Consider the following 20,456-nt stretch of genomic DNA (forward strand, 5'->3'; position numbering starts at 1 on the left):
GACTGTTATGTCGAGGCAGAAATTGCTTGCAAAGTCTGCCATAAGTGATCTCTTCCATCTCTCGTGCCACCAAACCCATCTCAATCTGTTTGAGGCGCAGGCCATAACTTCCCAAAGCTCCTAAATGATATAATAATTACTACTACACTCTTTCTGCCCATAATTCCTCAGAATTAGAAACAACAGATTGAACAGTAGTAATATTTGAGGCAATAAAAAAGTGCTCCGCTCACAACTCCTGTACTCGATCCTGACTCCCTCGTGCAAACACTAACTACTATCCCTCAGGAGAGAGCAGAAAGGAAAAAAACTCCTTACATGTCTATTGTAGTAAGTCTCATGAATTCTAAGAAGCTGGATGCACTAGGTATGATGGAGAGTCGACAGCATTCCACCCAAATGCGCGTCCCACATCCCTCGGAAATAAGGATGCGAACGGAGCCTTTCATTAAGAAAACTTCGCAATGCACGCACTCAGCTCCCTCAAGAGCTAAACGCACATGCTCCTCACTCATGCACAAAACGCACCAGACGCAAAGTGCTTCATGAAACGCTGGGCAAAGTGTTTCTCCATGATATTCGCTCCATAACACATACACAGACAAACAGTCTCCTGAAGACAAGAAAGAGGATGACGTATTTCACAGGTGCCTTTTTATACTCATGGTCGCACCTGAAGTGACGTCATCAGCTGTCGCTGGCCAATGTCAAGTTCATTGTCGTGTTTAGACACATACTTCAGACATCAGTCATTCCTCATAGCGCCCTCTAGGGGAAGCAGCACAAAATGGAACAACAGACAATCTGCATTAATGGGCACAATTTTAGGTAATAGTGGGCCCACAGAAGTATTTCAGAAGTATTTCAGACGGTTAGCTGAAAAGACCTACACAATATAAAACACAAAACTACGTATTTTGAACACCCGGTATAAAATATATACATCAACAATTAAACATACTTACAGGTTGTGAATCTGAGGAGCAAGTTGGTCCAAGTGGGTACTCTCCCATCTTTTATGAATAAGCGTTTTGTAAATCCCATTTAGACCTCACAGAGATTTGAGAAGAAATCGTCAAAAGGTTATACTGCTGTTGTATCGCTGTGGTAATTCTAACCACTCATAACCCAGTTACGTGTAGCCGTAAAAAAGTGGGATTTGAATTACAGACGACTCGATTAGGCGGTTCAGAGTCGATTCTTTCTTTTGAGAGACAATAACTTTATTTATCATGCCCTTTCGGCTTCACAACTTTGCAGATCGTTTACATTCACAGACAGCTATATTACACACTGCATGAAAGGTAATATTCAAAAAAGCATAATATGGGCACTTTAAATGTTTTGGTGTTTTTGAAAGAAGTCTCTAATGCTATTATATTTGAAAGAAAGAAAGAAAGAAAGAAAGAAAGACCACCATAGTGGAACCACAAAAGATGCAGAACTGCTTTGAAAGATGTTCCAACATCACCACTGCTCTCCACATGCCTACGATTTCAATCAATTTAACGAGTTCACAAATATTCAAAGCAAGATGATTTGCATCAGATAAGCAGATCCTAGCTCTGTTGTCTATCATGTTTGTCCTTCCAGAGATCCACGTAACGGGCAGGTGGAGACTCCTGTTGGCAAACCAGCATGACAGAATCCGCATTTTCACAGAGAGAGAAAAAGGTCAATCTAATTTACTGACTGCTTGGAAGTAAAGCACTCCCATGTGACGTTCTACAGCCACCCTCTCTCCCCGTCCCACGCCCTCTGCTATATAATCAGCACGTGGAAATGTAGAATTTAAGAGCTCAATTACATGGTGGCTAAACCGTTTCCCAATCAGTGATTTCATACCTGTGACAGTAGAACAATCTTTTGAAGCGCTCATGCGGTGACCCTACCATTGAGCATATAGAGGCTATTAACACATTGATGCTATTCTAAAACTTTATTGCAGGCCGTAAACATGTCAGATGACAATTGCTCCATATTTCTTATAAATCGTTTCTTTTACATTTGTATGTACGATCAAATATTTGTCTTTACTTTCGAGTGTGACGTGGCTTTGAATGGACTGTCATGAAGACTGCAGTCACCTCATAAGCCTTGCATGAACTTACTGGCTTGTTTCCATCCAAAGCTGCAATTTTAACTTATACACAAAGTTGTAAAATCGCATATAAAACATTTTCCGAATAAAGCACCGTTTCCATTCCTTGTGTCTAAGAGAACAAAATCACTCCACAAAATATCTGTAATAAAAATGTAAGCTGCTGTAATCAGGGAAGCCATTGTGGATCTTTTTTCATACATCATAAATTGCTTGCCCCTGAGAGCGTGCAGACTCATCTTGTGTTTGGAGGCAGATACCTGGTGCTTGGGAACACAATTGTGCGAGACAGTTCTGGGAGGTAATTATACTCAACCATTTTGATGACAGACTTTTGCTCATGCATTTAAGAATGACCAAACCAACATTTGAGATGTTGTGCAATAAAATTGTTTCGCTGATTAGTCCGGTTATCCAATCATATGATCCGTTAAGTCATGTGAGATTTTTGTTGCATATTGAGGGATTTATGTGGTAAATGTGTTTCCATCGAAGTTTATGTGCTTGTCTTCTTATCGGATATTATAATTTTTTTTGAATTTATGCGCATCTTGGCAATTCCATTAGTGTTTTTTTATGCAATATCCCAAAATGTGCATTCAATAGGTGGATGGAAACATAGCTAATGATAGCGAGGAGAAAAGAAATGTGTTGTGGACACATTAACACAAAAATCTAGTCAAATCAAATGTGTTTTTTTCTTGCAGTTTTTCAATGCCAAAGACATTGGATCATCTTTTGTCAAGGTTACTCTCTATGCATCTCTGAGATGATCTCATCCCGTAATGTAAAATAGCTACTCAAATCATTAATTAACCCAGCATGCAGAAGGGCTAATATCCCCGCCTGCATCTCTGTCCACGGGACAGCAGCCTACAAACCGCCCACCTCTAGGTTTCGAGGGATGCCGTGAATAGCCCAATTGCATTCTCCATTCAGAAACCCTGTCCCAGGGTTGCATTATTCATCATGAATAAGTGATAAACTATTTTTGCCCTTCTGCTCTGTTCAGAGAGCTCCTGGAATAAAAATAGAGGAAAAGAAGAGAAAGTCTGTGAGATAAATAAGAAGAGAAAGGCTGGGGAGGGGCAGAAGAGTGTGAAATGAGAGCACAGAGCCTGGTATCTCTCTTTCTGGCTGTATTAGAGTGGGTTTGCTGAAGGGAAGGAAAAGCCGATTTGGGATCAGAGCCAAACAACTGCATGTCACACAGGCTTCTGAGCCACTGATTGCTCTCATTGCCCCTCTCTTTGTTCTCAGAGATTGTGAGGTAACACAAGCTTAATCTACAGAACAAAACTGCAACTCAAAGAATGAAGACTCTGGACTTTTTGTCCTGACTGATATGACAGTGTCTGTAATAATAATAAAAAAAGGATACTACTAATGTTATATGATACAAATAATGTATATGTTAGAATATTTTGAAAGACAACTTGAAATGACATTTCAACATATTCATCTTCAGTAATATGACGCATTACCAAGTAAAATAAAGATTTGATTGGATGGTGAAAATATTGAACATAAGATTTAGACATTATTTCTCCTCAGAAATTTGGTTATATCAACAAAAAAAGAAAAAATGCATTACATGTGGAGAAAGTACTCTGATGAAATATTATGAAAACATTTTTTTTTTCCTTATAATATGTACTGATGAACTGTTCACAATAAGACCAGGGACATTAATGAAACATGTTTGCATGAAAAACATGTTCCATTCATTGTTCCTATAGAAACATATTCCCTGAAACAACCATAAAAAACTTTAAAGTAAAAATGTATTTGAAAAATGAACAAAAATACAAAGTTACAAGACTGTGCATCGATTGAGGGAAAGAACTACAATACCATGAAGCAATGTGAATGACAATTAAATTAAAGGGGTCATGAATTGAGAAATCAAACTTTCCTTGATCTTTTGAAATTTTACCTTTACCTTTAACATATCCTGCAAGTTTCAGAACTCAAAACATCCTCATCCAAACATCAGAAACCGACTCGACGAAAGACCGCCTCAGCAGAAGAAGATCAATGCCTACCTCTACATCATTGCCTCTTTAGCGTAATGTTGTAGTAAATACGAGAGAGACATAAACACAGGATTACTGCATTAACAAAACCAGAGAAATGCTTCTGAGGATTACAAGATGTTTTGAAGTGCCAAGTTCTGGAAAAACACAGTCTTTGCATTGCCATCCTTGTGGTCCTAACATTAAGAAAGCGTGGATAAACTTTATTTTTAATGAAGTTCCAGTCAGATCGCATCAGTAATACACTGTTCGTTTGTCAACACTGTTGTTCGTTCTTCATTTTACTAAAGATTCGTTTTTAAACATGACAAGTTCGACGCAGGCTTTTTCAGAGAGACTGAAAATAAAAGATGATGCAGTGCCAACTATATTGAATCTGACTGTATTGTCGGGTGTTCCTCATGGCTCGGGTCCTGCTGCTGCTGAGGCACAGCGGCAATTCAGTTCATGGGGATCTGCCATCACCTGCTATATCCAGTGCCTTCTCTCAGGGTGAAGAAGCGCGTACTGCGGTTTCTTCCACCCGGAGTGAGGCACTGGTGCTACAATTAGCTCTGAGGAGTTACATGTTGTAAGCATCGATGCAGGAGATGCTGAGCTGGTGGAAGTTGTGACTTGTGCTGTCGCCAGATTGAATATCGACTGGCGAGCTGAGAAGCAGGACGTTCATCCTAAAAGCAAATTAGATGAACGCTTGGTCACAGCCTCCTTGTCGATTCATCGGTATTACGCTACAGACAGCATGGTTATGGGGCGATGCCTAAAGGGGATCACACACCGGACGAGAAGCGCAGCGGCGCGTTGCGCAGTGCCACATCTTTAAAATTCGAACACATTATCAGTGTACACACACCGGCGGTGCCATTCAGCGTCTGTCTGCGGCGCCCAGCTACGGCTCAGGACCTTGTTCAAAATCCTGCCGCGCCACAAAGCGCCATTTTGATAGTTTTATATTAAATGTACATTTATTTGTCTCAAATCGTCGATAATGTATATACTGACTTCAATATTCCCTGTGCTGCAATATACATTTAGTTTTACATTAATTTACAGAAATCAGCTGCGTGGATGAAAACTGCTGATGTTATTGGATTTACAGGTGATATTCTCAATTCATTCAGTTAACGGACGCTCTGAGGTAAAGTGTTCAGACTGCAGACTTAGCAACAATTGTATTTAATTGAACAGTACAATCATAACTGTGGCAAGGGGGCGTGATCTAGCGAAGTCTGTGACGGGAGAGAGGATCGGCAGACAGGCGCGGCATAAGTGGGTTAAGTGCAAATGACAAACACCTGTGACCTGTGTCTTGTTTCAGTGATTGGCATGGAGAGATCGCATATAAGGGACGGGGAATGTTTTTTCATTTATAAATAAATACGCCCACAGTTCCGCAAGCCGACTCTGTCCTCTTCCTTCCTTGAATTAGAATTTTGTTACAATAACATAGTACAGACATTATCTTAATTCCATAATGTCCTTAAACATAACAATATTGCTGGCCATAAACTGAGAAAGTGCGCGTCCGGTGTGCGATATCTCGAGTTGTCCTAGACGCGATGCGGCGCTGCGTTTCTCGTCCGGTGTGTGACCCCCTTCTGGTGGAAGAGAAGCTAGCTAGCTATCTCGCCACTCAGTCTACATCGTCTCTAAAGGCCTCGACATTACCCACCAAACTGGTCAGAACGACCAGGCTTTGGTGGGTAAGGCTTATTCAGCAGCTGGTCAGACTGCAGCATGTTTGCTTACAATGCCACTGGCCCTGACGCTGTTACAGAGTTGAGTCTGGCCACTGACTTTTCTCTCAGGGCCACCAAGGAGATGGCCAAATCAATCGGTCGCTCTATGGTCACTCTATGGCCAATGAACGTCACTTGTGGCTCAACCTGAGTGCAATCAAAGAGAAAGAGAAAAGTTTTTTGATGGACGCCCACTGTCTCCTTCTGGCCTATTCAGCTACGCTGTCAACACAGGTCAGCAAACAGGCGGCGGCATTTAAAAGACGTCCCCCCCGTCGCTCTCAGGTCTCAGAAAAGACCTGGAAAATCCAAAGCCAGCTCCTTGCACCGTGTGATTCGGTTACGAAGTAAGTTCATCTACCCCCCGGCATGCATTGAATCAATCCTGTCAGTCGTGAACAATATAAAGTTAGGCCAGTCCTTCACTGTGAAGCAGTATCAGAACCTGTTGGGTTTGATGGCAGCAGCATCCAGCGTGATACCTTTTGGCCTGCTGTACAACAGACCCCTACAGTGGTGGCTCAGAGACCAGAGGGTTTTAACCGGGGGGCTTTAACCCATTTTGCGCGATCAAGCTCACACGCGATGCTTAAGTGCCTTGGTTATGTGGAAGAAACCCTGGTTCCTATCCCAAGGTCCCGTGTTAGGAGCTCTTTGTCATCGCAAAATACTAATGACATATGTTTCTTGCACGGGTAGGGGAGCGATCCTAGACAGTTGCTGGACTCAATGTCTATGGAGGGGTCATTATCTCTCCTGGCACATCTACTGCCTGAAGATGATGGCTGTCTTTCTTGCTCTTAAGAATTTCCTCCCAGACCCCAGGGGCCACCATGTGCTCATCCATACAGACAACACATCGGTGGGGGTTTGCGCTTGTGTCCACTTTGCAAACTGGAACACTAGGGGCTCAAGCCAGTCAAGTTCCTGACTCTTAGAGCATTGTTCCTCCTTGCTATTATGTCTCTTAAAACAGTAGGATATCTGCAAGTCCTGTTTGTTGCCCCTTCGTGCTTGGAATTAGCACCTGGCATGGTGAAGGCATTTCTTCACCCAAGGCCAGGTTCCATCCCTAAGGTCCCCACCAATGTGGCTAGATCTATTGTGCTGCAGGCCTTCTGTCCTTCTCCCTTCCATGATTCAGACCAGGAAAAGAGTAATCTGATTTGTCTAGTTCAGGCATTATATGCTTACATCCACAGAGCTGCCCTATGGTGTAAATCTGAACAACTGTTAGTCTGTTTTGAGTCTACTAGCAAGGGGTCCTCAGCATCTAAGCAGAAGATGAGCAAGTGGATAGTTGAGGCTATCTCTCTTGCGTGTGAGTTAGCCGGACTACCTTCCCCTATGGCAGTCCAAGCCTACTCGACTAGGAGTATGGCTGCTTCTATGGCTCTATTGTCAGGAGTTTCACTTCAAGATGTTTGTGATGCGGCAGGCTGGTCCTCACTGCACACATTTGTGAGGTTTTACAACCTGGACATGAGCTCTACACCAAGGGCCCAGGTGCTCTCGTCTTAGTGCTCTTCTTTACAATTTCACACTAGACAGACACTTGTCATTATGGCGGCATGGGTATAAATGTTCCCTCAACGTCAATCGACAGTGCGAGTTCTCTTGAAAGGGAATGCCTCGGTTACGACTGTAACCTTGGTTCCCTAAAGAACGTCACCCTGCCATACTTCCTGCATGCCTGTCAGCGACTTACTTCAGCCTATTAGAAGCAAGTGTTGTACTGTTTGGGCATGCTTTATAGTTTCCTGGTTTGTGACGTCACCGGCCTGACTGATTGGACAATCATGCAGAGCGTTCCCACAGCGTCAATCGACGCAGTGTCTCGTTCCCTTTTTAGGGAACCAAGGTTACAGTCATAACTGAGGCGTTTTTCCACCAGGAATTTAACTGTTAAAAATTTTAGGTTTATAACTTATCATTAAAAAATCTATTCCCCTACGGAGAAAATGAATATAGTTTTTACTTTCAGACCCTGACTGTTGCACTCAGCACTGTAGATTCCAGAAAGAAAAGACCAAATCACAATTCAGTATGAAAAACAGCAATAAGAAAGAAGAATAAAAGGAATTCAGAAAAAACACATAATTATATACAAACATAATTTGTACATTAAATGGTTATATTTTATGGTATATTTCAAATAAATAAAAATATGGAATTATTAAAAATAGTCAGAGTGAATTAATTGCAGAAGTGTGTGGAGAAAAACATCAAGATTACAATAGGCCAATATGTTATTTGAACTATGGCAGATACGTCATTTTTCAGGTGGGCCTAGGAATGATTTAAATTTGTATTAATTGCTTTGCACAGAGAACAATAATCATTTAACAACAGATGTTACGGCGCTTTAGTGGTTATTATACTTAGTTCCCATATGTATTATTCTAAGAACTGCTGTTGTTCTTTCATTAAGGGCTGTATATGGAAACTAAGTTAGTTGAAGATTAATTATCCTTACCAGATGGAGGTCCACACAAGTCGAGTTGTTTTCACACATGTTGCTAGCACAGTCATTGATGTCCTGCTCGCATCTCACACCAGCGTAACCAGGGTTACACAAGCAGTAAAAACTGTCCACAGCTGTAGTAAGAAACAGAAGAGACAGAAGAATCACCTTAGAAGATATGAAATCGAGTTTCCTGTTTTAGAAACATATAACAAACATTTACAGACACAGTGCCATGATCTCACGAACTTGGTTTTACAAACACTAAAATTCAAGGACGATGTAGGTACAATGTTAATCTCTGGCATCTTTTTCAGGGGTGGTTATGCAATGTTGGTGTGCGGATCATAGCAAGCAATAAAAACATAGACTCAAAAAACATTACAAACATACGGAGCCCGGGAAGTCACCTGTGGGAGAAAAAAAAACAATCCGTGGCGACGGTTTGGCAATCCGTCCGCTCAGTTTATAAACCGTACTCACGAATTCTCAAACTGTTCCCTCGGTTTAACAAATCGTGCCCACGGATTAATAAACCGTACCCACGAGTTTCTAATCCGCGCTCTCAGATTTGTAAACCGTGCCTTCAGTTTTTGCAATCTGTACCCACAAATTCATAAACCGTGCCCACGCTTTCACAATCCGTTCCCACGGGTTTGTAATCTGTACGCACGGATTTGTGACTCGCCCTCATTTTAGAAGAACACGTTGTTAATGAATCTTATTGTTTTATTGAATATTAAGTGGAATACATCAAATTGACATACGTCTGCATGCTTAAAGTGATTCTCGACGTGCATCAAAATCTTTTGTTTATTTGTGATATAATCTTAGCACTTTATTATTATTTTCTAACCTGTATTATGACTGATATTTGACGAATTGCTTTGTTAATTTTTTTGTAAGTTTTGGACAAAAGTGTCTTCAAAATATGTAGCCTAAAATTTAATAATATTAATTATTATTATTATTATTATTATTATTTAAATTAATAACTAGGCCTATAAATGAGTTCACTTAAGATTAAAAAAATTATGCAAAAATGTAGGCCTATTTTATCCAAAACTGTAAAAGGTTAGGTTATAGCCTATAATAATAAAACATTGATAAACTATTTGATGACAAACATATTACTGTATTACTAAGTTAACTCGTTTATAGTTCATTTATAACTTAAATAATAATAATAATAATAATTATTATTATTATTATTATTATTATTAGGCCTTATTATTAAATTTTTTGGCTATATATTTAAAAGACGCTTTTGTCCAAAACTTACAAAAAAATTAACAAAGCAATTTGTCAAATATCAGTCATAATAAAGGTTAGAAAATAATAATAAAGTGCTAAGATTATCACAAATAAACAAAATATTTTGATGCACGTCATTCATATTAAATCGTATATTCCACCCCGCTACAATTGAGAATCACTTTAAGCATTCAAACGTATGTCAATTTGATGTATTATTCCACTTAATATTCAATAAAACAATATACAATAGGATTCGTTAACAACGTGTTCTTCTAAAATGAGAGTGAGCCACAAATCCGTGCGTACAGATTACAAACCCGTGGGAACGGATTGTGAAAGCGTGGGCACAGTTTATGAATTTGTGGGTACAGATTGCAAAAACTGAAGGCACGGTTTACAAATCTGAGAGCGCGGATTAGAAACTCGCGGGTACAGTTTATTAATCCGTGGGCACGATTTGTTAAACCGAGGGAACAGTTTGAGAATTCGTGAGTACGGTTTATAAACTGAGCGGACGGATTGCCAAACCGTCGCCACGGATTGTTTTTTTTTCTCCCACAGGTGACTTCCCGGGCTCCGTACAAACATACAATCGTTCATAGAATAACATTTTTTTATGTTTATTTGATAAAAAATACAGTAAACATTAAAATTGCAAATTATTATTATAAATTTTTTTTTTTTTTTTAAATCTATTTTAATATGTTTTAAAATGTATTTTATAATTATTGTGATGGCAAAGATTACTTCAGTCTTTAGTGTCACATGATCATTCAGAAATCAATTTAATATGCTGATTTTTAAACGATTATCAATTTTAAAGCTGTTCTGATTCACATTTTTTGTCAAAAAGAACAGAATTTATTTGAAATAGCAATCTTCTGTAAATGTCTTTACTGTCATGTTTGATGAATTTATTCAATTTAAAAAAATCTTACTGATCCCTACATTTTGAACGGTACGTGTCTCCAATGTTTCACATCTTACGATACAATTTTATGGACTTTTAGCATCCTAACACAGTTAGCTAACCTGCAACTACTGTAGGATCTTTTTGTGATACGTAAATCTATAATAATGTGATGAAAATACTCTAGAAAAATGTGGGATGACACAGTACATATTGAACAATTTAAAAGTGGAATACCTTGCATAGAACAACAATTACTTTGCATATGTAACAATTACTTTTAGATTATCAGATTTTAAGACATGACCAAACATTCAATCTGTTTACTTAATTTTTTTTACGCTCTACAAACACCTAATATTTTTAAACTCTATATTTTCCTCCACAGCCCACTGAAGTCAAAAGACTTATATTCTCATACTCTCGCTTTTGTCTGTAAACCTTTGTTTCTAAAGCGTATCAGTAAAATTGACTTTCTCTGCTTGTGAAATTCCGTGCTCATTTATACTCACCCCAGCAGCTGGAAACACAGCGTGTCCAATTAAATGTAAAATGTGTGTTTGTGTAGCGATCTCTTTTACAAATGCTACAAGAATGTTGCTGTCCACTGTCTTTGCGTTGTATCTGACTTACATGAAACCTAATGACCCATTCCACAAGCCTTTAATCATTAATGGCATTGAGGAGAAATGCATCCCCTGCCTTTCTGCTGCAAAACAGCAGCCTGTGACAGAGGTAATTGTGGGTTCTTACAGCCGCAAATTTATTACCAGGCCTTTGCCGAGTCCCAGGATTCTTCATTATCCCTTAGATTTACCACGTAATCTATGCTGCCACTCTGTCTTTGTGCGTGTACCTGCGATTACTCTCATTAAATTCTTACTCTCATTAAATTACTCACACCAGCTGCTCAAGAGATACACCTTGCTCTCTCACTCTCTTCCCACACAAACACAGCAGATCACATACCTCCTATATGGCAGACAGGCCTTGAGGCACTGCATGTGTGGAGCTGTTTTTGCTGGTGCAGTCTGGGAGGAAGTAAACAAGTAAACTTGGTCTGACTGAGCTTGTTGGAATTGGAGATGATGGTAGACAAGACAAAGTGGCTGCAGGTCGGACTACAAGTGGTGGATGAGGAATACTTGGTTGCCTGGTTACAAAATCGTCCTTCACCGCTGTTACCATCTTACCTCAGAGCATAGTAGTTAACTGCAGGTTGCTCTGGGAGTGCAATTACTGAACTACATGTCGGTTTAGATAAAAAGCATCTGCTAAATGGCAGGTAATTAGAAGTAAGATAAAAGTAGTAGTATAAGCAAAATATAAGATAGCATATTATAGCATAACAGCACAGTTCAGTTCAGTGTATAGCACATGGTTTCTCAACCGGTGGGTCGCAAACCATTTTGAGTGGGTCACGGAGTGCGTTGTCAAAGCAACAACAACAAAAATACTTAATTCTAAATGTTTTCCTGATGCAAGACTTTTATTTTGAAAGATGTGCGTGAAAGCTGTTGACTCTTGATGCAGTTCAAGTAAAGAGTGCCTGAGAAAAAAACCTGATTCAGTATCTGCGGTTAGATGAGATTTTGTCAGGCTATTGGTGACTGTCATTGTTCGAATGTTATTTTCGTAACATGTTATAAAAATAAAAAGTCTCTCACCTCAGAAAAAAACTAACATCCCTGTCCTGTCAGACTTTATCTGACTTTTTGATTCAGATCTTTGTTTTGAACGTCATATAAACAGAGTTGTGAAAGCATCTTTATTCAGTTAGGAACATTGTTTAAACTGAAACCTATTCTTTCAACCGAGGATTTGGAGACTGTTGTGCATGCTTTTATTTTCACAGGGGTGGATAATTGTAATGCTTTATACTAAGGAATAAATGAAGGCTTCAGTATGTCTTAAATGCAACAGCAGCAAGACTCTTAACTAATACCAGGAAAAGGGATTATATAACACCTGTGTTGATACCTCTCTTCAATGGTTACATGTAAAATACAGAATGCAATACAAATTGTTAATGTTTGTTTACAAAGCACTGCATGATCAGGCTCCAAAGTATATAAAATATATGTTAATCCCCTACCAATCTCTTGCGTTCCTCTCAGAGTATGTGTTTAACTGTCCCACGGTCACGTTTGAGGCATAGAGGAGATCTGTTTTTTGCTGCTCCTGCACTTTGGAATGAAATGCCCATAAACTGGGCTCAGACTACAGAAGTTTAAGGCTGATTTATGCCTGATTTACTCCCAACATCAGTTTCGATCTTCGGGCCAGATTTTCTGGTAATGTGAGGCGTTTATAGATCAAATCTTAAACCTCCCGATCTGCTCACGGACACATTGGGGCTGCCCCAATAATATCAAACATGTTTGATATTTAGGATTTTAAATTGGGATGATTACGACTATGATTACAGGCAGAAGTGATGGAACTTTTGAAATGGCGACCGCAAAACAACAAGCAGCTGTACGGGGCCGGTGGAAAACGGTGATGGAGGAACGGCTGGTTGAAATGTGGCAATAACACAACTGCCTTTATAATGTCTCCTCAAAAGAAGTTCTTCTTTCATTTTTTCTCACTACAAAGAATAAGTATTGATACAGCAAGTTGCCGCGACACAGTATACATTTTGTTTATATCCGCTTCCACGTGAGATCACGTGAGGTGCTAAATCTGGCATGATAATCTTAAGAATATCTTGTAGTGTGTGCAGGTTTGAGACTTAAAAGAGGAAAATCTGCAAAGATTCTCCTCATGTGCATGATGCAACCACCTGATTTCACAATCGGTGGTCACAGACTCCTGTAGTCCGAGCCTGGCTTTATCTATACAATCCTCATCATGTATGGACACTTTCAAAAGTGATCTAAAGACTTATTTCATCTGGCCTTTGGCGTTTGATTAGGTCAGAGAAATGTGAATGATTTGCTGCATGATGAATAACTTGATTTTTGTGATTTATTGTTATTATGTTTATAATAATTCTAGTTTTATGCTATTTATGTACTGCACTTTCACCATTCTTATGGTTTTGAAAGTGATTTATAAAGAAAATTTGAGTTGAGTTTAGTCGAGTTAAGTTAATTTGAGAAAATGTGGGTCCCATAACCAAACCAGTTGAGAACCACTGGCATAGCATATACTGGTAATATGTATAAAAAAAATAAAAATTGTTGTAGTCAGTTTCATGCATTAAAGTTAGACTCATTAGCACTTTGTCTTAGGTGAAACCTAAAAGTCTTTAGCCACATCAGTATATGGACAAACACTTTTATATAGAACACATTGAGTTCCCAGCATGAAACTATATAGTTAATGTTATAAGATTATTGTTTCACTGCTTGGGGATTCTGCTTTATAAATGATGCTCTCCTTTTCGTGATCACTGCTAGTTTTTTGTGGTGTGGTGATTGATTGATGTTGATTGAATTTTATTGACTCTTACATTACATTTTCAAGAGGTCTTCTGCTTCTGAGACAAGCAGCCTTACCAAGCAGTCATTTAAAACTGCATTATGAAGACAAATGAACATTTCAAGTATTGCTAATTGAAAATTTGCTGAACAACAGATCTGCAGCTGCCATTACAAGAGCTTGACTGAAGGAGACATTTAGTATTTAACAAATCCAAGTTGGCTAAAGTAGAGAAGACAATTATTCTTGTTGAAGTCAAGAGCATTAAATAATCATGCTGGCTTGATTTTTAAACTTTTCTTAACTTTATTTTTGATTATTAAAATGTTCTTCAGTGCAAAGATAAATGTAGTTGTCTAAGGCACTTTAAAAATTTTAGAAAATTCAATGTGTCAAGATTTTGGACTTTTTCCAACTTACTGTAGTGTACTATTGTTTAGTCTAAAAAAAGTGCATTATGTACAGTAACCTTGCCTTCAAGGTGCACTCAAAAACTTATATGACTTAATCTTGTGAGTACATAATTTCACAACATTTCAAACAAACACAACACTTGATTCTTTAAGAATAAAACTACAAAGAACTTCAGATTATTCTGAATGTAGGTTCTAAAGTTAAAGCTCTAAAGCAGTGGTTGTCAACCTTTTTGACTCCAAGACCACCCATTATCAGACAATATTTGAATAAATGTAAAATTTATTGACTTTTCCACATCTAGAAATCACACTTTTAAAAGTACCTAATACAGATTTTTCAAGACTGAGAAATACAATGACAGCTTATATCGTAATTGTTGTAGCTGTTTTATCTTATTTTGTCTTTTAAATAATTTTATGTTAAGTTTGCTGAGGCCCCTTAGTGGGTCCCGGCCCCCAGTTGAGAACCACTGCTCTAAAGATCACTGCAAAGACTTCTGGAAAACAGTAAAACTTCAGAACGGAGGCATTCAAGTCTGTTCATTACAATCTTGCAAAGAAAAATCCTAAAACAGGATGGTTAGCAAAAGAGTTTTCAGCCAAAAGGGATACTGGACAACATGCACTGAATTTGAAAGTGTTTTCTGTTAGTTTGAGGGGACAATTTATAGCCTCTTTTAACTGTAAAATCGAAAACAGTTTTGAAAGTCAAGGTTTGTCTTCCTCTCACTGCAATGACATTCACCATTATACTACATGAAATTAAAACTTTATCGCCCAAATAAATTACTGTCAACTGGAAAACATCTTTAATGCCTCATTTTAAAGGCTTTTTGCTGTATACATCATGTCTTAAAGGTGAAGGTGTAAGTGCCTAATGCAATTACAAAGACTGTTTTCAAACAGGTTTCCTGAACACTGTCCACCGTTGGTTTGTGTGCAATAAATGTTAATTTAGCCCACACACTGAACAGCATCAAGTGAGTTACAGCTTCCAATTTTAAAGTACTTCATTGCAAAGGCCTACGTCGTGCTTTGCAATCTGTAATCCTTAACTGACAACATGTATTTGATCTATGGCTTTTGTAATGATTTATGCAGGAGATGTACCACAAAAGGGCAAAAAACAGCTTATTGGATTGCTGAGGGAGAACAACACCCTGCCTTGGGCTTTGATTGTATTAACTCTGTCATTTATCATCCATTATTCAAATTACAAAGCAGCAATTATGCCTTACGGATCCTCGCTCACAGCTGGAGCAAGACACTTGTCAAAAGTACCAAAGCAAATGTGGCCTGGTCATACTGAATGGAGTAACTTGTGTCTTATAAAACTGCTTATTAAACTAAGTCATGCCAAGACTGTCAAAGGGGTAAACCGACAGTGCCTTTGCTCCAAAAAGAGTGCCTCTATAGAGTACCCATGTGCTTATGATGTTTTAAGTTTGGGAGTTCAAGGCTGAGAAATAACTACAGTATTTACCGTCGTAACAGAAGCCATGCAGACAGGGGTTGGAGCTGCACTCGTCTATGTTGATCTCACAGCGGGCCCCCGTGAAACCCTGGCGACATCGGCACCGGAAGCCCAGAGGGAAGAGGACGGGATCAGCCTCCTCCATGCACTCTGCCCCGTTATCACACGGATTAACGGCCTCACAGGGCAGCAACTCACAGTTAATCCCTGAAATTCCAAATACAGCATGAGAAATACAATTCCATCCACAACAAAAACAACAACAACGGAAAATGTTCAACTGTTTGTTTACTCAACAAATTCTCATGATTAATTACTTAAAAGGCCTCTATTCTCACATTTAAATTAAAAGCAGCCCTGTCACCTCTAATTGACCAATGCATTTCCATGACTTTTCCAAGGTACAAAAAAACAACAACTATGTTTTCTAAGGAGTTGGAAATTATTTTGAAGTACATTTATATACATATAAGAAAAATCTAAATAATTCAAATTAAACTACTTCATGGACTACAATTATTTTTTATTGAATCTGAACCATCACAATAATGACTTTTTAAGTCATAAATTAAAAATGTGTTAAAACTAGTTTGGCTCATCTGGTTTTAGATCTTGATCTGTTACCAAAATTAGTTAGTTATTATAAAAGGACTGCCAGCAGATAGAGATGTGTAGTCAACTTGGTCAAAACTAAAACCAGCCTCAACAAACCTTATAATGGTAATAGATATTGGACCAAAACTGGTCAGTAAAGCTAGGCTTCACTAGGCTAGTCTGGTGACAACTTTTTTTTTTTTGTAAAATGGATCAGACAAAAATGTATAGAAACCGAACAGTACAAGAACCCATTACACATTGGACTTTGAGACAGATACCGTAGTTAAGAACAACTCCAATGAAAAAAATAGCTGCAAGCAGCAATTATTGGGGCCCAGCAAAAAGAACATAAGTCATGCCAGCATGGCTGGGAGTATCAGACCAACAGCAACAATGAGCAATTAAAGACGTATTAAGATGATTTTAGGTACAGTCCCTAGTAAAATGATTTAATGGTTTATAACTTTCGACCAATAGGTGGCGCTGTGACCAAATTGATGTGATGTGGTCAGAGAAAGGTGACAATGACACAGGCAGAGTTTGGTGTCAATATGACAAAGCACTGCAGAGATCCAGCCTCAGAGTCGTTTTGGCATCATGCCATCAACTATATTGATGCGTCTGTCGGGAATAAATCCTTAACTTTTTTGTCGGCCCAGTCGAAGATGACTCGAATTTGGTGAAAATCGGACTTATGGTCTAGGAGGTGTTTGAAAAAGTAGATTTTTAAAGAAAATCAAAATGGCGGACAGGAAGTTTGGCAAACTCTGTCTGGCAACACTGGTATCTATGTTCTTGGAATGACCCAAGGAATCTATTAAGACAAGTCTCATGAAAATAGGCAAAATTAATTAAAAGCTATTAGCATTTATTTAAAATTTCATTATAACCTTTGACCACAAGGTCCCGAAACTTTTTGAGTACCTTCAGGGCATTGTGCCGATGGCACATACTGAGATTTGCAGTGATACACCAATGCATTCGTAAAATATAGCCTTTTATATCATAATACTGTATTGTAGTTAGTGCGGATTTCATGTTTTGTTCAATTATAGCTCCACCAAGTGGCGCAATCCAACCACTTTTTTATGTGTCCTCAGAGTGTTCTTTTTTTTTTTTGCCACTTACTATCAAATTTTTGACATTTGGCCAAAATTTGGCCATTTGGTTTTGGAGATATTCACAAAAATGGTTTAAACGCTAAATCACAACGTTGCACAAACCATAAGGCGAGACCTAGCATGTTTGGTATGGTTGGACTCTGCAAGGATTCAGGAATCTAATGGCTCGTTTCCACTGAGTGGTACGGTACGGTACAGTACAGTATAGTACGGTTCGGGTTGGTAAGCCATGAATCGGCTTGCGTTTCCACTGCCAACAGTACCCTTACTTGATAGGCGTGGTGTAGCCTTTGCCGGAAAGAAGCGAAGAAAGCAACATAAACAACAATGGATGACATACAGCAGATCTTGTTCTTGCTTCTCGGCGTGTTTGTCACAAGAAGCCAAGCGCCGACATTAGGCGTTTCTCAATAGCAAGTACGCAAAGTTCGGACTTGTCAAGTCCGACTCAGGAGAATGACTCCCGAGGACGCGAGTCCGGCAATTCTGCGTCACTCAGCTCGCTCTGCTACTCCGGTTATCTCTTTATGTAAATTTTAGGCAACAATAAAACACCACACTGCCTCTTTTCGTTTTCATTTAAAGAAATCTTAAACATTATAGCCACAAAATTGTGGTTCAGGCAACGCGTATTGATTATATTCACTGCATATAACGTTAGCCTATTTATAACAAAATGCAATATAAAACACAACCCTGCATCTTTTCGTTTAAATATAATATAAAAATATTAAATATTATTATATTATGCATTTGTACTAAACAACAGATGCTGCAGCTAACAACATTGCAGATCATCTTCGTTGTATTAAAATTTAAAATGACAAAACTCAACCCAGTCTCTTTTTGTTAAATTTCAGTTTTATCAATATTATCCATTATAAATGTAAAAGGTACAAGAAGCTATACAAATAAAGCAAACAATTCAGTCAAACATACAAAGTCAGCGCTCTAGTCTAACCATACAACGGTAAAGTTAAATAGCTTATATAAAGTTATGAAACTTTACTTAGCCCTCAGCCAAAACGATTGGCCAGGGAACAAATTATAGATTCACGAGACCAAAAATCACCCGTTAGATATACCCAAGACGAATTATATCTCATGTTTAACCACTACAGAGACGTCAGAGTCAGCGGCAAACGTTAGAACGACTAGCCGAGGAAAGGCTGTTACAGGCGGGGTACATGAGCGCCGAGCGCCCGGTGATCGCCTGGATCTCACAACCTGGATAAAATTTTCATAAATCTTTATAAATAAACCACAGATTTGAGCTTTAAACAACTACATTCTCGCCTGAAAAACTCTTAAAACTACATTTTGTGATACAAAAACAATAGTATTATATTTCAACTGTATATTAAAAATGGCGCCTCTTATGTTGTCATTCGCCTTGTAGCACGTGCAAGTGATGATACTCTGTCAACCAATCAACGTTCTGCAGTGAGTCTAGCTCCACCCTTTAGTACCGTACCACTGTGCTAGGTACACCAACGGAAGGGTACCTAAAAAGTGGTATGGTACGGTTCGGCATTTTGGTACCATTCACAACTTTTGACAGTGAAAACGGAAATAATTGCGTACCGTGTCAATCAGTGAAAACGAGCCATAAGGAGATGACTCCCATGAAAATAAGTCAACCACAACCAAAGTTATAAGCATGTGAATATTTTAATTACCACTAGGTATTCATAAAATAAAGAATTCTACTAAATTCAAAATGGCCGACATGGGAAAATTGGATATCATTGGACTCATGGCACTGATTCTAATGAGACCACTTATATGATTTTTGGGCAAACCTTTCAAAAGCAAAAATAGCCATTTTTAATATCTCCGGACCATTAGGTGGGGCTGTGGCGAAATGCTGCACATTACTTTAGGTCATGCTTGTGAGGACATGTGCTAAGTTTGGTCTAAATACGCTAAAGTGTTGCGGAAATAGCCTCACTTCCGATTTGGAATGCTTTTTCGAGAACGGTTAAGTTTATCAAAAAGCTTTTAATAACGTTTGTTAATAACGTTAATAACATCTGGAGATGATGTGAGCCAATTTTTTTGTGAAAATCTGACGAAGCGTCGAGGTCAAGTTTGAAAAAGTAGGCTTTTTGCTAAATTCTAAATGGCGGGAACATTTTTATGATGGAAAATGATGTAATAGGGTGCAATCGGTGCAACTTCGAATCGAAGGAAAACATTATTTTGTTTTTAACCCTTATGGTTCAAAAGTTATTAGCATAAACAGGAGTTAAACTTTGGACCAGGTGTTGGCGCTAGAAGGATTGAATTAGAGACTCCAAAATCGGTGTGGTAAATGTTGGGACTGACCTCTATCAGTGTGCCATATTTCAAAACTTTCCCACAAGAGGCTCTATGGGCTGCCATAGACTTCTAGAGCGGAAATAATAATCATATAAACACCAACGATTACGCCTTACGCACCTTTAGTGCTTGGCCCCTAATTAATAACATGCCTTAGATTGTCTAATTACACACATGGCATTGTTTGGCTCTGGCTGCTACGAACTCTCAGAGTTTCAATTAACACACATAGACTGCACACTGTATTTTAGCCAGAGTCTAGACGCTAGATCAGTTAGTAAGGGATAGCTGTGTAAAGGGTAGTTTAATGTTCTCAAAATCCCCCCACATAAACACTATGCATGTGTGTCTCAACAGAGCATGCAAAGCTGTCAGTGCCTTTTTTCCTCGATTTCAATACAGAATAACCGATATCATCATTATCCCTGACAACCTAATTTGCGCGTCTAATGGAAGCATGATCCGTGATCTTTGTTTGAATATAAGCAGCAATGACTGAGCCGCCTGATTGATTTTAGATGAGCTGCATTCTGTATCTGGAATTGACCAGCTGAGCATCATACATACAAAAAAAAAAGAAAAACCCAATAATG

At 38.7% G+C, this 20,456-nt stretch overlaps 1 protein-coding gene across 1 annotated transcript in view; it reads right to left on the reverse strand.

The window, feature by feature from the left end:
* Positions 1-20,456, reverse strand: part of eys (eyes shut homolog) — a gene marked incomplete at its 5' end in the record, with an annotated part of 292,239 nt that overhangs the window by 205,151 nt on the left and 66,632 nt on the right. The window contains 2 exons of the mRNA XM_084390837.1: positions 8,353-8,474; positions 15,833-16,030. Of these exons, the coding sequence (XP_084246963.1) occupies positions 8,353-8,474; positions 15,833-16,030 (320 nt within the window). The remainder of the gene's footprint in view (positions 1-8,352; positions 8,475-15,832; positions 16,031-20,456) is intronic.

The sequence above is a fragment of the Rutilus rutilus genome, assembly GCF_951802725.1.
Source record: "Rutilus rutilus genome assembly, chromosome: 20".
NCBI lineage: Eukaryota > Metazoa > Chordata > Actinopteri > Cypriniformes > Leuciscidae > Rutilus > Rutilus rutilus.